The sequence below is a fragment of the Cinclus cinclus genome, chromosome 4, assembly GCF_963662255.1.
Source record: "Cinclus cinclus chromosome 4, bCinCin1.1, whole genome shotgun sequence".
In the NCBI taxonomy this organism is placed as follows: domain Eukaryota; kingdom Metazoa; phylum Chordata; class Aves; order Passeriformes; family Cinclidae; genus Cinclus; species Cinclus cinclus.
In genome coordinates, this window is record NC_085049.1 from 9,709,372 (window position 1) to 9,728,600 (window position 19,229).

Below are 19,229 nucleotides of genomic sequence, written 5' to 3' on the forward strand. Positions count from 1 at the left end.
TTTTCAAAGAGAAGATATAAAACTGTCTTATTAATTTCTGCTAGTTATAAGATATTTGATGTGTAAATTATTCTGCCTTTTCAGTGGCATATATGATGTACTGTGTGTATACTGCATTAACAGACCAAGGAGAAAGGAGACTTGTGACAAAATGTATTTAATTTCTGTGATAAATTATCAACACTTCAGGATCTTTCTATTGCTTTGACCTTTCTTTGGAAAAAAACAAAACACTTTAACAGCAATTCATTTATTTTAGCAGTTGAAACAGTCTTTATGTTTTTACAATATGTTATATTTTTACATGATATTTAGCCTGTGTTAGTAAACATAGAGCTGTTATCATTCAATAATAGACCAGGAAGTCTCTACATAAAAATAAGATTTCAAATACCCACAGTTTTTTCTATCAATGTGTAAGCACCTCTAGAAATATAAAAATTACATTCCTCTATATAAATTAATTGCTGAGGTACTGACAACCATATTTGAAAATCATCAATAAAAGAATTTCAATTACTTTATTGCACTGATAAATAATGTGTTTTAGAATATGACAAAATGTATTTTGTACTTTGCTCATAAAAACCCATAGACAAAGATGTACTGAGCAGTTTTCATTTCTTGCCCCACCTTTCTCTTTGTTAAAAATCTAATTATTCCCTTATGTGACACCACCATGACCTTTTTAAGTGCAGAAGATGTGATTGTCATATTTTCCCCTGACGCCTTATGAAGGGATTCAGAGACAAGAGGGCACTGCACAGGCAATACTGAAAAGGTCAATGCAATTTGGCATTATTGAATCTCTTTTTTAAATACTGAAATGTTGTAAGAATGCAGAATTATTCTAATTAATTGTTCCTTAATTCAGCTTCCAATTTTAAGAAGAACAAGATCACACACACACACACACACGAATAAAAGAAGGCTTTGAGAGAATTATTATTTTTATCAGTATTTTTTGTAATATGAACAATTCAAAAAACTGCCAAGTGCTCAGTTTGCATTAAGACAAGGTAGATCTTCTTTAGAAGCTTCTAGTACCCGTTTTTGCCTCACACATTTGGCAGACTGTCATTTAACCAGACACACAAGAAGACAAAAGTAGGATGGGAGAGAGAAGAAAATCTATACTGTGACCCCCTTGTGCACAGCTCCTTCCAGACCAATACTCCTGGAGAGTTCTGGTGGTCATGGCATGCTGGGGGAGACACATGGCATCATTTGATGTTGCTAAGGTAGTATGTGCAGAAATGCAATAGGAAAAGCAGACACACTGCATTTGGGAGGAGTCTCAGGACCCCTGGGATTGCTCTATCACAACAGCCTGTTGCCTCTAGAGGTATTTCTTATGCAATTTGGACTAAACTCGGCGAATGCAGCCTTTTCACTCATACACTTGAGACCCAAAGTTTACTGTATGGTGATGCAATTTTACACACAAGTACCTCTTCTGGCAAAAATTCAAACACAGAGATCTGACATGTTTTACAGCACAAAACTCTTCTGCCTACAAAATCCCCATAAGAATACTTGATATACTGCTGAAGTTATTTGCACACACAGTTGTGTGTGAACTAGGTGTTGGGGCAATGCTTTAAAACAGAAATGAACACCCAGAGACATCATACCTGACTTTTCAATGCAAAAACAGTTTTACCATGGTCTGTAGTGGGTTTGTAGGGAAGTAGGTTCAAGATCAGGACACAGTAATTGTTGGGGTGTGACAAAAAAAGACACAAGATGACCATCTGGTTTTTATTTTGTTTCAGGCATCAGCGAGCCCTTAGATAAAGTACAGCTCACGCTGAGGTCTGACAATGTGTGAACACTGCACAAACCCAATGTAACCTCAGATTCCCTGTGCTCCTTCTGCCCACAGCACAGCTGCCAGTCCGATGGGAACTCCATCTACTTCCACGGGACAGAGGGCAGCGAGTTCAATTTTGCCACCACCCGGGATGTGGATCTCTCCATGGAGGATGCCCAGGAACAGTGGGCAGAAGAGTTTGAGAACCAGCCCAAAGGGTGAGTGTCCCCAGCTGAGCAGGGCCCTGCACAGGGGAGCAGCATCACTCCAGGGATGAAGGAAAAGGACAAAAAGAGAATTGCATTTTGTATTTGCTGTGTAGTCAAGGAAGATTGTAACTAGGATAAATAGCAATACTGTAAATAGCACATGATTGCAGATTTTAGAAGGAAACAAGTCGGAGAAGTTCGGGAGGAACAGTTTGTTTCTGGACCATCCTGTCACCACCGTTTTTAATGAAAAAAGATATGTTTGTGACTTAGGTAGCCATTCTGAAGAAACATATGATGGTGATCTGTTTTTTTTAAATTCACATCAGAGTATTGTTAACAATCTCATATCCATATGAAATCAAATTCCTTGAGGAATTCATCCCCTCTGGATCACTGCTGTGAGCCTCCCTTTACTGACAGAGAGCTCCGGCTTATGCAGATGCCTGTAGGTGCTGAAGGAGGAAGAGGAGGAGAAGGTGGAGGCAGGAGAGCTGAAGCAACAGTCCATTCTCATCTAGCAGCACCAAGACCATAGCCATACCTGCTGGGCAAGAGTTCAGGGTCTTGCAGATAATTTGCTATTTCTATTTTGAATATATACTTTGTGATTCAAAGGGTCCCTGTAAAGCCACATCCAGCAGGGACTGCTGCAAGGATGCAGAAAATAAGCAAAACTGTCTAGGACAGCAATGTTACTGCTCTTGCCAAAACATAAGTGAGCTTTAAAATATGTATCCTGATAGAGAAGCTTTATTTTATATACCTCATTGTATAAATTCTGACAAAAAGTAAAAACCTAAGTAGGGTCTTGATTCTTTTCTATTAAAAGAAAATAAAAATCATTGGTTGCTGTTACCCCAGGGCATTGAGAAACATACGCTGCTAATTTATGGGTCTCCACTGAATGTAGATTCTAACCTACAAAGTACTTCAGGTCATTAGCAACTGATTCAAATGCTGCCTATGCTGTGCTGAAAGTAAAGAGCACCTTTTAAGAAACATATGCTAATATGTCCTGGGGACACATGGTATATTTGGGGTTTACAGAAAAAATATTCACTGTGAGCTCTGTCCCAGTTCAAATAATCAGCCAATGGCAGCAGGTGCTGCTTCAGACAAAGGGAAGAAAATGAGTTCATGTGTATTGTGTTACATGTGCCCATGTGGGACACCTTTGAGATGTGCTCTCCATCTTTTTTCCATCCTGAAGAGAACAGGATAGGAGTGCTGTCTGTGGACAACTGCCCTGTCTGTAGATCTTGTCCCTACAGAACTGGGAGTTTAGTTAAGTTGAGCAACTTGCAACCTGGGTTAGCAAATGTACAGTTTCTTCTGAATTAGGAAAATGGCATTTTCCCCATCATATGGTGCCTATGTGATGGTGCCTAACTGCAGCTGGCAAGGGAGGGTGCAGCCCTCCTCTGGTTCTGTCATTCTGTGTCCCAGCAACCAGGTCCTGATCTGCCCCCACTCTGCCAGCCCAAGGCCTCACAACATTTTCCTATTTTTTATTTGGAAATTTTACTCTATGTTAGAAACTTCCTTCTTTCTATTGTTCTGTAAGAATGGAGATTTAAATTGCGTGCTGCCATAAATAGACATCCAACTTGGGTGATGTTATGGACTACATCCTAATCATATAAAATTGTCACCACTACTGTTCCTCTTTTCAGCATTTCCCTGGAATTTTTGTTGGGAGTTGTATATAACTGCAAACACATATGAATTTCCTTAATCACTTCTTAGAGAAATATTTTTGAATGCTATTTAAACTACATTTGAAATACAGTTTTACTGTAATCAAACAGTCACAGAACACTGTATACCTGAGAGAGAGCTTGCAGGAAGTTCTCAGGCACTGCTTTGTCACAAAAGCTGGAGCCTGCCAGCTCTCAAGGGGAAGGCAAAAGCATCCCTCATAAGGGACAGCAAAAGGAAGCTCAGGTGTAGGGGTCACCACCACTTTCCTCTGTACCAAATGCTCTTGCAGATGAGGGCAGAGGAAATCATCACTGTTTTTAATAAGAAGTTGGTTGGTATTTTTTGCATGTGCCACCTAAAGTGGGAGGCTACGTGCACAGGGCTTGCTGTTGTAAGCACCACACATATTTCCACTGTCGTTCTGCTTCTCTTTACTTGCATGAATTAGAGCCTGATCCTGAAAGTGGACAGATCCCCACATCAGGCTGCCTAGCAGGCACACTGTTGCTTTGGACCTCCATGTTCAGTTGGTCTAGTTTAGGTCCATGAATCACCTGTTTTATAAAGAAGAATTCCAAGAGTCACGTGAAGGATAAATTAATTCAAATGTAAATGCTAACTCATGCCATGACCCAGGATCCTTCTCCATTTTCTTTACTTACAGTGTGTTGATTTGCTTCTATTAAAGTGCCTTAAAAAAAAAAAAATTTAAAAAAGCTATAGAATTCTCTGTTTTTCATTTCTGGTGCTGCCTAAAAGGAGAGGATCCCTGGAAACATCCATGATCTGCATCATTCATGACCCCGAGCTGTTTTGTGGGTCACTACAAAGAGTGTTTTAATTGAGCTAAATAGAGCATACAAAAGATCAATGGAGCATTGTGAGATTTTTTTTGTGTAAGTTAAAGTAGGCACAACTGTTTAATTCTATACTTGCCTTCAGCCCGGGAGACCCATTTTCAAAATTGTGTTTTGATTATATTGCACATTAGCTTTAAAAAATCTGCACAATAGAATTAGGGTTAGATTAAACTGTTCTTCCATTAAAATATTTATATTTATATCATAAAGCTTTTCAGTGATGTTAAGCTCCCTAATTCCTGTGTAGATGACTGACAGGTTTAAAGCAGGATTTCCAAAACAGGCATGCCACCAGTCTGTCACAGCTTAGGTCCATGGGGAAACTGGCAGCTTTTAAGAAGATCCTAGAAACACATTTTGAAGTCATTGGAATGGTTAAACTAATAAACAGACTGTTCAGTTCTTGAAATGGCAGTTTTTGAAATTGTGATATGACACATACCTGCTAGAGATTGTTTCTGGTGAAAGGAGACAGGAAAAGACTTTTCCTCCCAGAAATGTTCCTGAACTTTAATTTTTTCTCATTCCTTCTGAATCATGCTGGATAGTTAAATGTTTGGATTATCAGGATTTAGTCATTCTAAATAATTTCATTGTTTTATCAGCCTTGCAATTCTTAAGTACTTAATTATGAAGTAAGACTTTGAAATTAATAATAATAATGTATCAGACCAAAATAATGCACAAGTTTTCAACACTTTTTAATATTTCAAAACATTTTGATTGAGTTTTGAAGTAACCATCACTTTCACGATTAAAATGTATTTTCAATGTAAAATATTTAATTGGAAAATTCTGCAAAACCTCTTTTAATTATCACTGAATAAAAATAAGATAAAATGTTGTACAGAAAAACTGAGAAAGATCGTATCATCACATATTAGAAACACAGCAGTCTTTTTTCATACTCTGTTCATGTGTTATTTAAAAACTGTTACCCAAAATGCTCAAAAAGATGAAAAGAGAGCATTTTCAGCTATTACCTACATATTTAATATTTGTATAGCAGATATGGTGGACATGTGCCTTTTCAAGATGCATTGATCTATAATTCTTTTATTATGCAAAATTAATCAGAATGCATTTATATTTTTAACACCAGAAAAAAAAAAAGAAGATGGTAGAACAATGCAACACTACATATTTGGCAACAGCATTCATGAAAAGCCTCATTTTTTTACTAATTAATACATTTCTGCCTAATTCTTTTAAATATTTATGTTAGCTTTGCCTTAGTTGAGTCAACTGAGTTCAAAAGCTAATATTGAATATGTAACTAATGGGATAGGAGTCACATTTAAAACATTGCAATTTTTGTCCTCTGTGAGAGTAGAAACAGCTAATTTTGTGAGTGCAAATGAACCCCTATGGCATGTTTTGTATGAGTTTATCAGTAGTGTGCTTCTGCACCTTCACCTATTGTTGGCCTCTGCAGGTGGGACATCTTTGGAGCAGTCATTGGTACTGAATGTGGAACCCTGGAATCTGGCTCAGCTATGGTATTTCTCAGGGATGGGGAACGAAAAATATGTACTCCATACATGGACACCACAGGTTATGGGAACTTGAGATTTTATTTCAGTATGGGTGAGTACAAATTACTAATGCAACACAAGATGTGAAGCACGTGAGATTTGCATTATTCAGTGTTCCACAGTTTAACAAGTCTCGTGTGGAGAAGCCTCTTCTTGTCTTGTATACACTAATTTCACTCAGTCCATACGTAGAAGAGATGCTCATATCTTTGTCATCTTTAGGGGTTTTACAGGTAACTCTCATTTCCTCCTGTAGCCATATCCATGTAGACCCTGGTGTTAATGCATCAGAGTCTAGAGAGTTGCACAGGAGGATGAGATGGGAGTAGCACAGAGGTGGGGCAGCCTTCCCTGATGAACCCATGGAACAGTTTCACCTCAAAAGCTCTTATTCCCTTCATAAAATCCTTCCTCTGCTAATGTGCTGGCTCAGAGTGAGATTCACACAGTGTGCTACGGTCTTGGAGGAGGTGTGTTTTACATGTGGCATCCCTCATGAAAACACTGGTGTGGTGTTAGCATCAGCTGTGGACCTTCCTTACCGGGACAAAGTACATCAGTCTTTTCCCAGGGCAAAGAAAGCACCCAAGAACCATCCTGTCCTGTCCTGCCCTGTCCTGTCCTGTCCTGTCCTGTCCTGTCCTGTCACTTCCCCTCCCCACTGTTGTTGTCAGTGCCACTGCACTAGTTTGATGTTGCAACAGACCAAAATCCCCATGAATGTGGTTGCTATTGCTCACAGTATTTTTCCAGAAATTTTATTTTGCACATAAAGGAAGTTCCATGAGGTTATTCTCTCAACACCGTGTTTAGAGAAAGTGAGGATTTTTGCTTAAAAGAGAATAACAGAATAATAAAGGAGGAAGCAGAGAATAAACCTGTGACCTCCACAAGCAACCTTCTGTGTCAACAAGAAAAGACACACTTTATTTAACGAGGGGAAAACCTCATGTTGTTGTCCTAAATTGTTGCACATCTCCTCTGCGTTACATGAATTATGAATAAACCACAGGAAAAAGAGGATGCTTTTTCCCATTTCTTCCAAGCATTACAACACCTGCAAGAGAAACAGGAAAGAAATTTTGTCAACCTTCTGAACTTAGGGAAGAAGTTGTCAGCAGATGCGGACACAGAGGACAGCAGGATATTGTTTGAAAAATGTATTCTGTGTGTATTTTTTAATTAAATAAATAATTGTTTGAACATTGAGGCAAGGATATTTGAAAGGATAAATGGATGCTCCTTATTACAGTATAAAATACATTAAAAATGCACATCTTATCTGGTTCTCTGGACTGCTTTTCCTAGTCCATTGCAAGAACTGTCTGGCTGTAGCATTAAAAATAAAAAAAGCAGAGAAAGTATTCCCATATAAGCAATCTTTCTACTCTGCAGTCTTTTCAAAGAATCTTCCTAATTCTGTTTTTATTTCTATTTTGGGGTTTTTTTAATACCTGCATAACCACACTGTACAGGGAAATAATTAATTCCTGCTTCAAATGCAGAAATTTCATTCCAAAGACTTTTTTTCCAGAATACCAAAGTTGTGTGATGATGTTCATCTTGTAGCTATAATGCAGAATGTAATGCTCATATTTACCAATACATCAGCTCTTTCACAGAAACTTAGTGAGTACTTTGGGTTCTACTGATGGGAAGCTATTTCAAATGCTGCCTTGTTCCAGTTGGGCAAGAATCTCACACATCTTTTCTGTGGTACAACAGATTTCATCCAGCCAGCCATCCCTTTTAGGATATGGTGTAGATAGTAGAAGGAGCAGCACAACAAATACGGTACACAGCAGTCTTTCTCACTTAGAACAAGTTCTCAGCTGCCAAACTATGAGCCAAGAAGTATTTAAGATACTGTCATGTATATGTGTGTGCGACTGCATGAAGTGTGAGTGGTAAATAGCAGTTTACTTATGAGAACTCAAAAGCAGAACATTCCTATATAAATAGGATTTAAAGCACACAGATAGAAGCATTGCTTGAGGCACAGCATTTTCTATTTAAATTGTTTTGATAAGCTGATTAAAAGAGGTACTTGAGGTTTTCATAATCGTCAACCCCCTTGATCTCTGCCATGGTGTATCTGATCAAACAGTTCCTATACACTGTGTCCTTAGGGATGGTGTTCTTTTGTTTCAGATCCCAAGTTAAATAGCATCTGGCTGTAATTATTTTCATAATTAAGGCTGCAGATATGATTCCACTTGCCAATAACAAGGGCTTCAATTAATTTTTTTCTCACTCAAATATGTGTTGTACAGGGGGAACTTGTGATTCTGGAGAATCCCATGAAAATGATGTCATACTCTATGCCAAGATTGAAGGCAGGAAGGAGCACATACCACTCGATACCCTGACCTATGCTGCTTACAAGGTAAATTGTTGTAAACAAAGCAGGTGGATGGGATGGACAGATCACAGCCATCACAGGAGTATTGTGTGTTGAATTCCACCGGGACACCCAAACGTGACCTTCCCAAACACATAAATGATGAGCAGACCAGGGAGCAGTCAGGCTTTTTCAGCAGAGCTTTGCAGTTCCTGGTGGTCACTGCAGCCCCAGGCAGGACTGTGCAGTGTTGGCTGGGGTGGGGAAACAGGCAGGCAAGCCATGGGCAAAAATGGTCAAGTTATTAGCTGAAAACTTCAGCAGTAACATTTCCTCACAAAAGATTACTCCTGTTTCCACTAAGGCTCATTCTAGGCACAGTGTGATACTGAGGAGCAGGGTCCTGAGAGGGTCATTCATGGTGGGATCAGGGGCTGGGAGAGGGTCTGCAGTGATGAGGGCACGGACTCAGCCATGGGAGGCAGCTGCTGGAGAGTGCACAGGCAGCCCAAAGTGCAACTTCCAACCACATCCACCACCCTCAGGCACGACAGTAGACCTTCAGGATCCTTGTCTCAAACCATGCCTACCCTGAATAATCTAGTCCTGAGGTTTCCTTATTCTGCTGCTGCAAACCAGCAAAATTCGGTATTTCATACATGTGCACATAGATGCACTAGATATTGAAATGCAGTGTGCTTACATAGTCTGAGGGAAGTTTGATGGTAAAGATGCTGCTGATTTCAAGCACAGGTCAGTGTGCATTTTGTCTGTAACTTTAGCACTTAGAAACCGAATGTTTACAATAGGGTTTGGCCTGAGTTCGGTTGAGTCATTTGCATTGTTTCATTGTGCATGGCTTCCCTCCTCGCCTGCTTCTGTGTGAAATACAGGGTAGGACTTTTGTAAAACTAAGGAAACCATAATTGTAAAATAAGAAAATATTAATTGGGGAACTTGGGGAGAGATAGGATCTGAAATTACATGGAATTCATTGTGGAGGTTCTTTAAAACAAGCAGTTTTAAAGCTGACATCCTCTTTTGACATAATAAAGCTCTAATTACATTGCTTTAGGACAAAGGCTAAGCTTTGTGAAGCAGTGCTTTCATTTATTTCAGCAACATAACATCCTCGCCACTTATGCCTGTGAACTCCTGCTGTTACTCCATTCTCACGTATCCAGAGTAGACATGTCACTACCCTGCCTTAGCTTCTGTGAGCTGTAAGGCTCCAGGACAAACATCACCTTCCCTTCCCATCTGGAAGTGACAGCATAAACTTGCCCTTCTCAGAAGACAGAAGGTGCAGTCTTTTCTTCTGTGCCTTTACAACCAAACAATCCCATCCCTCTGAGGTGATAAGCATCACTGGTACCCAGGGTGCTAATACCTCTCCACATAATAGTAAATGATTTTATTTGGGATTGTGTGTGAGAAAAGATGGCTAAAAAAGTTAACAAAATGAATCAAGTAGAGAGAGCAGCACATTTGCTTCAGCACAATTAGAGTGGTTGCTTTTTAATTTTAATTAGTACATTGTGATCTTTTAAACTAATTTAAGCCTTATTTAATTTCTTTCAAAGGTGCCGTCTTTGGTTTCTGTTGTCATTAGTCCAGACCTGCAGACTCCTGCAACCAAATTTTGCCTGAAGCAAAAGAGTCACCAAGGCCACAATAGGAATGTCTGGGCTGTGGATTATTTCCACGTCCTTCCCGTGCTCCCTTCCTCGGTGACTCACATGATCCAGTTTTCCATCAATCTGGGTTGTGGGACTTATCAACCTGGCAACAGGTAAAACATGGCAAGATCAATATTTTGGTGATCGGCTTTCTGGTATATTTTGGTTTTATAAAATCCGCATGAGGATTTGTAAATGTTTTTTGGGTAATGACAAATACAAGCCACTCAAAAGCTACTGTTTCTCCTGATCTTTACAGACCCAGATTTATTTATCTCACGTGCAACTGAGAGGCATTTAATAGCTTTCCAGGTCAAAACTTGCTTTACTTAGCCCGTTATTCTGAAATATGCTCATGATTTTCAGGTGGCTTTTGCTTCAGTTTATAATGGATATGAGATTTACTTCTTACTTAATACTGTGTAAGGAGGAAAGCATTAAAGGCAGCAGCAGAAACCTGCCCTGCTGACCTCTCTGAGATTACTGATGTCACAAGCATATCTAATTCTTGTAAGACTAGTGAAAAATGACCCTCATCTTAATGACCATCAGTGTGAGGAGCTCATTGTCTGTGGCTGATCACAGAACACTTTTTCTGGCTTTTCTTCTTCAGGACATTCAATGTGAATTTTTCCATGGGGAAAGGGAGAGAAGGGAAGTAATTTTAGGCTCCATGTTTTATAGAATCATAGAAATGTTGGTTGGAAGGGACCTTCACAGGTTATCTGGTGAAACCTGCTGCTGCAGGATGGATTGTTACTGGGCAGGTCAGACATGGCTCTGCCTATCCAGGACTTGAAAAATCTTCATGGATGGACACTGTGCTACCTCTCTGAGTGACCTGCTCAAGTGAAAAAGTGTTTCCTAATGTACAGTACAAAACTATGACACCATGTCTTTATGATTACTGTCCTTTGTAGTGTGCCTGACACTCCTGAGGAGAGATTGACTCTGGTTTCCTTGTGAGTGCCCTCTGCACCATCACAGGATGCTGTAGTTCACCCCTCCTCACCAGGCTGAGCAAACCAGCTCCTCCACCCATCCTAGCTTGGTGCTCAAAGCCATGGACATCTCACCCAGCCTTTACTCTGTTCTCAAAATTCATACTTCTTCAAACAGGGAACCCAAAACCAAACTGCCCACTGTCCCTGTGCCATTATACACATATGAGAGTATTCATCTTGATATTTTATAAGGGTTATTTTATATTTTGCAGAGTTGAGAGTTTAAAGTAAGATATTATGAGTGTTTTTATCTGTGTCCCATAGCACCTACTTCTGGAAAGATCTACATTAACACTGACAGCTCTTGTGACCATGCAGGATAGCAGAATTCAAAGGGAAGCAAAAATCAAGGCACTGCACTTATATTTGCTAGGAAGAGAAGGCAGCAACATTTTCCTACATGAAAAGTGAAAACTTTGCCTGTAAACACTTCTGGCCAGTAAACATGTTATATAAAGCCTCTGTCTCAATCTGTTTTCTGATGGAGATTAGTATATATTTTGAAATATTAATATTCTTCCTTCTATTTCTGAAGGGGAAGTGAGCTTCTACATAACTAAAGAAGCATTAGGTCACCATTTTTTCCTATTTGTATTTCCCAAATACTTCAGCATTTCAGATCTCCCAGTCTGTGGCATTATTCATAATGCTTTCATTACTGCATATGTGAGACTCATACTGGATATATGCAGTAAATATGACCCTCTAAGGTGTCTCTACAGCTAAACCTGAAACAAATCAGTCAAAACCTCTACAAACTGTTTTAATAGACACAACATCACAGTGGTGGTACATTTAAATAAAGTAATATTGCAACAAATTATCATAAAAATAAAAATCCAGAATCCAGTAATTTAATATTGAGGAGATGAATTATGACTTTTATAATGTTCCATTACTTAAAATAAAACAGAATATTACAAGCTAATTATATGGAGGAAATTACAAGAATAATGCAGTAAAATACTAAATCTGTAGTAAATCAAACACTTTCTATATTACTTTTTTAAGGTCTTTACAGTGTAAAGCATCTAAGTATTTCCTTATACTCATAGGTTGCAAAAAATTTGTTGGTTTTTTTAGCCCAGAAAAGGGATAGCCCATGCAAGAACAGCTGAAGGTTTTTTACAACTGTCTGCAGATGTAATAGTTAGCAGCTGGCAGAGGTGTCCTGTGCTCATGCAATGCTGTCTAGCTGTGATTAATTCAAGGTTTCTCCTCATATCTGAAACTATTTCAATATGAAATATGAAAGATAAAAGTAATTCAGTTCTTTTAACAGCAGCAGCATAAAAACACTGGCTAGATGGTGGCCCAACAAGAACTGTGTTCAGGCAATCCTCAATCTAAAAACCTTTGGGGTTTTAAACACTCATGAACCTTTGTCTCATGTCTGCGTTTGCAGGACTTTTTGTTTCCAAAATCTGCTTAAAATTATTTCTTGTTTCCTCATCAGTTATTAGAAGTAGCAGATTTGGTGGTTTCTCAATGTTGGTACTCTTACACTGAGAACTATGCCAGGTACCCTCATGGTGTCTTTCTCCTTTCTTCCCTTCAATGTGTTACCAGTGTCAGCTTGGAGTTTTCAACCAACCATGGTCGCTCGTGGTCACTGCTCCACATGGAGTGTTTGCCTGAGATATGTGCTGGTCCTCACCTGCCCCACAGCACCATCTATGCCTCGGAAAACTACAGCGGGTGAGAGCGCTCTCTGCAGAATTGACATGCAAGACTAGAGATGTGAATTGTAGGTGGCAGGAGAAAGCACACAACTCTGTGTCATCATTCATTTTTGTCTACCTGGGGATGGCAAGGAAGGAGTGATCTGAGCTCCCTGGCTACCCAGTAATGGTTATGAAATGTATGGGGCTGCTTCTGTGGTATAATAGTAATTTTTTGATGCTAAAGAGAAATTACAAAAAAAACCCACTTGTGCACAGGATGTTGATAAGAAGAAAAGTTTTCCCTTCTCAAAGCCACATAAGTTTTCTTCTTGGTCAGAAAAAAACACTACTCAAAGCTCTGTTTACACCCTCAGACACATTTACTCACATGGAATCCCAGTACTGAGTTAAGTGAAGCACTTCCTCCATACTTCTGCAGATGGAGATGATTATTAATGTCACTTTCTTGTACCAACCCTTCTCAGTATTAAGTCTCTTTCCTACCGTTTTCACTGACAATTGAACTGTGGCATTTTTCTGCATAGCACAAAATCCCTTGGTATCCCAACATCCATAACACTTACAAAAAGAAAATGCAGTTGAAGCACTGCTATGATCTGATGACACACAGCCCCTAGTCCCATACAATTTTCATAGGAACCATTACTCCTGGTGTGTGCAGGAACTGTAGCCTCTGTGGATGATAGAGAATGATGGCCCAGACTGCAGCATGCCAAACCCTCTTCACCAGTCCTCACCCTCTGAGGGTTTTCACCAAACAGAGTTCAACCCTGCTGAAGGTTCAGTGTAGGAAACATTCATGGGGAGGGAGAAGCCACTACAGCAAAGGAACTTATGGTCTTTGTGTATTCCTATGGGGGGAAATGGCTGGGTTTTATAAGACAATAACTAACATTGATATATTGTATGAAAATATGGACTTCTTTTTAGTTTGCATTTTCTAAAGCAGCTGTAAATTTGTGCTTCATTTCAGCAGATTTTTAAATCAAACTTCTCGTAAAGCTTCCAGAATACAGAAACATATCTGCAAAATACACAGTTGCTTAATAACTATCAGTGTAAAATGCTAGAGTCTGTGTTATATTTATTTCAGGTGGAACCGAATTACTATTCCCCTTCCCAACGCTGCACTAACAAGTGACACCAGGATTCGATGGAGGCAAACAGGACCAATCCTTGGAAATATGTGGGCAATCGATAATAGTTAGTATTTTTATCCATGATCATGACACATCAAAAATATTAATTGGATATGCTGCTCTAAGGAAACATATTTTCCTCAATCACAAGTCAATGAATTTAGAGTTTGTTAAATTCCTGTTGTGATTAGTTGCATTTGGTAGCAGGTGCATTTTGAAGCTAGAGAGGTTCTGCCATTAAAAAAGAAAATAGTCTAGTAGATTTTTTTTCCCCCATTTAATTGAATGCTTTCCAGAAAAAAATACTGGTCAGAGGGACTTAATATTGCATTTCTTCTGCTTAGTTCTAATTACATAAATGTGCATGTACTGCACCAACCTAAGCAGCAGGACCAGCATCTGGGACGTATTTTGCTTCTGGACATAGAAGGACATCTTCAGCAATGCTGCTACCAAAACACTGACAAAACCTTACATTGTTCACCATATCTTTAGGGGAAAGTGCCATCTGTCTCAGGGAACTGTTCCTCTCTTACAAAATTATTTTTCACATACCTTTTCTTTAAATGAATATGAAGAATTGGGAGAAGTTTATGTTGATAAATAGTTATATGACTTATTACAGAAGAAAACCAGGACCAGAATTAAAAAGAAATACTTTAAAGGGCAATAAAAAGTATTTAGGAACACAGGATTAAATGTATGAAATGTGGAACTGCAAATTTATTTGGCTTGGTTGTGAGCCTTAAATGATTTGGAACTAAGTAAGGTACATTCAGAATTTGTTTGGTTAGATGTGTGAAATGCATAATTTAGAGATTAACACTGATGTACAATAGCCTGTGAAATTTTGTAATGATTCTCAGTAAGGCTTGATATGATGCCTATAGATAGTAAATATTTACATTTTGCAGAATTCTTATAAATTATTGATGCCTAGTATTGACAAGAAAATCATGAAGCTGTTAAGGTAATATCATAAAAGGAATTTTATCACTAAAAGTAATGAAAACTGTTCTCTTAATCATAGTAGCATCATCTTGACATTCTGAATATAGTATTAATGCTTCTCTTTAATGATGTGATATACATCAAAAAGAAAGTAAAATTAAGGGAAAAGATAGGTATATAAACGTGAGTGGATGTCTGTGAGTACCTGCAAAGATGAGTTGCAATCTAAAAAAAATGCAGACTCTAAGTGTTAGAGACGTTCATGAAGTTCACATAAACCACAGCTAGATTAAATTGATCCAAGGATACAATTTCCTTGCAGCAGAACAAAACAAATTGTGAAAATCATTTGACAATTCATTTATCTGTACAACCTTTGCTTATAGAACAAAATACAGCTCCATGAAAGGATGCTGCATGCTCCTGAAAAGGTTTTCCAACCATCTACCTGGAAAGTGCCTGCTCTGAAATCGAGGTGCAGAACCATGAGACAGAAACCAAGTCTTAAAGATATATTTTTGAGGGTTTGAATGCCTCCTATGTTAAATGCCAGTGACACTGAAGCTTTACACTATAGTGTAGGGAAAAACTCATAAATATTGGCAAGCCACTCAAATTCTTGAAGAGAGGAAGATTTTCAAAGATCCAACACTCTGATCCAACACAACTTTTAGCTTCACAACTGTTTCCTATGTGAATTAAGCTTTAAATGAAATCTGGAAGCTGGCCATCTTTCAGAAACTCTGGAAAAATGCCAATTTCCATAAAGTTTTTTCATTTTGAATAACATCATTACCTCTTTAACCCTTATACTTTTACCACTCCCTCAAAAAGGCCTCAAAAGACACAAAGAGTCAAACAGACAGAACAGAATTTTTGCACCCTGAGAAGTGAGAAAATCTAGAAATCACATGAAATCTGATGAGGATTTAGTTATAGGGAGTAGCTAACAGGGATTTAGTGTCTGCTGGGGAGAGCTGACACCCTGCTCTGATGGGCAGCATTATAAAATTAGGGAAAAGAAGTACTGCTTCTTATAGATTATTTAATATTGGTGGCTATTTCTTCCAAATGTCACGATGCAATTGGGTAACTCCAAGCAATAGGAATTCTTCAACAGAAAATATGCTATTATTCATGGTTAAGGCCTTTTAGCATGTTCTATTGAAATAATATTGCCCACAGGTAATGATTTTTCTTTGTTGTAGTGCAAGAGATTATACTGAGATTTTCTCATCTTTCCATCCTTCATGTTTTTTTATAAAATACCCACACTGCCAATTAGGAGTCATTGGAGGAAGATGAAGCAAAAGAATAAAAAAATCTGGTGTATTTTTGAGCCCTTATGGTGTGGAATTTTGTTCCATTTAAAAGAATCAGTGAATGAGTATAATAATTAATAGTTACTTAACAGGTTTCAGGGCAGGTTCTTATCCCCCTAAGTCCAGTGAAGTAAAGTATGGAGATTTCAATGAGAGAGGCAGTGACATATTTTTTTAAATCTACAAGACTGCTGCTGGAATGTACCAATATATAGATTGGATTACATTTCCAAACTAAGATGAAGGGAAGGTAAATGAAAAATTATGTAAAAGGTCAATGCCTACCAAATTATCTGGTCTCATTCACAGACTACTAATTCAAACTAATTCAAACACTACTAGTGGCCACAGTACTGTGTCTTTAGCCACAGATGGACATGACCCATTAAATAATAAATTATCCCTGACTATCCTTGACACAGTCAAATCCTTTATATCCTTTCATAGACCTGTTCCAGATAGTGGGATTAAGATAAATACAATAATTGTATGATCAGGTCTGTACACTTTCTTGTATTCATCATATTCTGTTTATCACATAGCATAACCCTCCATTTAATTGATTTCTCTTCTCTGCAGTTTATATTGGTCCATCTTGCCTCAAATTCTGCTCAGGGAGAGGACAGTGTACTAGAAATGGCTGCAAGTAAGTGTTATATTCAGTATTCATGTTCAATTTCTGTCACAGAGTTCACTTGGTAATGTGAAAGTTGAAGTGATTTTCATTTTGGTCCTTGCTCTTTTAGATGACTAAATATAAAACTAGCATAACTCTCAGAATTCATAAAGCTCACTGGAAAGCTGAAGATGAATCTTTCTAAAGAGTAGCATGTGTAATATTTTTTTTTTATGATTTTCTTCAGGTATAGTGTCTAACTTCCAGTTCATCTTAGAATGTGCTACAGAGCACACTGAAATGTCAGTGATGTATATTTTATACTGGTTATAGAGGTGATTTGTGACTTTATAAGTTTTGTATTAAATGTTGGGAAAGAATTACAATTTTAATAGCTCTAAAAGCCCATAACCTAACATACCTCAAGGACAGAAGATCAGCACTCCAGTTTTTTCTGATAGTCTGGCTTGTTAAAAGGGTTCCACTCTAAAAAAATAAAAAAGGTACTTACTCAAAACCAGTAAGCACATTCTAAATATTGATGTAACTACATTTAGGTATTAATGAGAGTGTGACCCATGGGGCATTCTCTTTCGTAACTTAATTTCTTGTAGCCGCATCTAGTATGTTACAGATAAAAGCAAACTTGTCATTTTTCCTATGAAGAACTGTAATTATGTCAGCACGGTTTCATTCCAAAATTGATAAAAGCATTTCAGTATTGTGTTATGTGTAGATTTGTGGGGTGTTTGTTAAACGCATTAAAAAAAAATCAAAAAGTAAATACTAGCTAACAGAAATCATTCACTGTGCATTACCTAAGCAAAGTTCAAAGAGGCTCTCGGGCCTTAGATTTTGAGGGGGGCCTTGTGGGTATCCTCAATTCATGAACAAGTGCAGCCACCGTGTTTATTGTCGCCAGCCACAGCCAAAGCTGGGTCGCCCATCGTGCTTTCCACCCTTCCTGCCCCGCAGGTGCGACCCCGGCTTTTCGGGGCCGGCGTGTGAGACGGCATCCCAGACCTTCCCCATGTTCATCTCCGAGAGCTTCGGCAGCTCCCGCCTCTCCTCCTACCACAGCTTCTACTCCATCCGGGGCGCCGAGGTCAGCTTCGGCTGCGGGGTCCTGGCCAGCGGCAAGGCCCTGGTCTTCAACAAAGATGGGAGACGCCAGCTCATCACATCCTTCCTGGACAGCTCCCAGTCCAGGTGAGAGCCAAGGAGGAGCAAAGAAATGGGGGAGCCCCTCCCCATCCAGCTGCAGTCTTGTCTATTATTAAACCTGTGTTTTTAGCGGGCGAAAAAAGCCTTTAAAAAAACTCCTTGTTCTGTGTTTTAATGGTGATGCCTGGATGTGTTTAAAAAAAGACTGGATGTGGCACTTGGTGCCATGGTTTAGTTGAGATGTTAGGGCATGTGTTGGACTCGATGATCTTGAAGGTCTCTTCCAACCTAGTCATTCTGTGATTCTTACCCTTGCCTTTTTTTTCCTCCTGCTTTGTAAACAACAGAGTCCAAAACAGACTGGAGGGAAGTTATTGTACAGCTTGGATGGAAAATATGAAATGTTAATATCAAACCTGAGTGTCAAAGCCAAGTGCTAATTAATTATTTATAAGGTTGTGTTTATTTGACAGCTTGTGGCAACTGATTAGATCCATTCACTATCTCTCCCTCCCCTTCAGTGCCTAATAAATAATTAAATGCAGTAATGATTGGCATTTTTTTAACTATATGTGCCACAATGCATTACTTGACAAAAGAAACAAATCACACGTACAAAACCCCATAGCTGATATTTATCAACATTTGCCTAGATTGAGAGCTCTGAAAACAACACGGTTAGGGGAAAAAACAAAACCAAAATAACAACAAAAAAAATGCACTGTGAGAATGATACCCTGCAAATATTTGTGTAATTCTGGTGCAGGTTCCTGCAGTTCACACTGCGCCTGGGCAGCAAGTCAGTGCTGAGTACCTGCAAAGCACCCGACCAGCCCGGGGAAGGAGTGCTCCTGCACTACTCCTACGACAACGGGATCACCTGGAAACTGCTGGAACACTACTCTTATCTCAACTACCACGAGCCAAGGTACCCGCACAAACATTGCAAAGGGCGTTATTTGCACGCGGTGATGCTGGTTGTGGTGGTCACTGCAGTGTGGAAACTGAGTACGTGGTGCAAGAGGCAATGAGGAGATTGTCTTGCACACTGAAAGTTGCCGCCTTTCTTTAGAATTTTGCAGCTGTTCTAGGCACTTCCTGTTTTGTCATTCTACAGAAATGAACACATCGGTTTAATGGCTTTCGAGTCTCAGGTGATGCCACAGAACAAGCTGAGGCGGTGCAGGATGAGGGACAGGAGTGTACT

The 19,229-nt window shown here is 39.0% G+C and overlaps 1 protein-coding gene across 1 annotated transcript in view; it reads left to right on the plus strand.

Moving 5' to 3' along the window:
- The window catches only part of RELN (reelin), a 274,215-nt gene that overhangs the window by 161,378 nt on the left and 93,608 nt on the right, over positions 1–19,229 (plus strand). Inside the window, exons 11-19 of the mRNA XM_062490818.1 lie at positions 1,886–2,031; positions 6,022–6,173; positions 8,395–8,507; positions 10,046–10,254; positions 12,715–12,843; positions 13,924–14,033; positions 16,822–16,888; positions 17,834–18,067; positions 18,789–18,950. Coding sequence (XP_062346802.1) covers positions 1,886–2,031; positions 6,022–6,173; positions 8,395–8,507; positions 10,046–10,254; positions 12,715–12,843; positions 13,924–14,033; positions 16,822–16,888; positions 17,834–18,067; positions 18,789–18,950 — 1,322 coding nt within the window. The remainder of the gene's footprint in view (positions 1–1,885; positions 2,032–6,021; positions 6,174–8,394; positions 8,508–10,045; positions 10,255–12,714; positions 12,844–13,923; positions 14,034–16,821; positions 16,889–17,833; positions 18,068–18,788; positions 18,951–19,229) is intronic.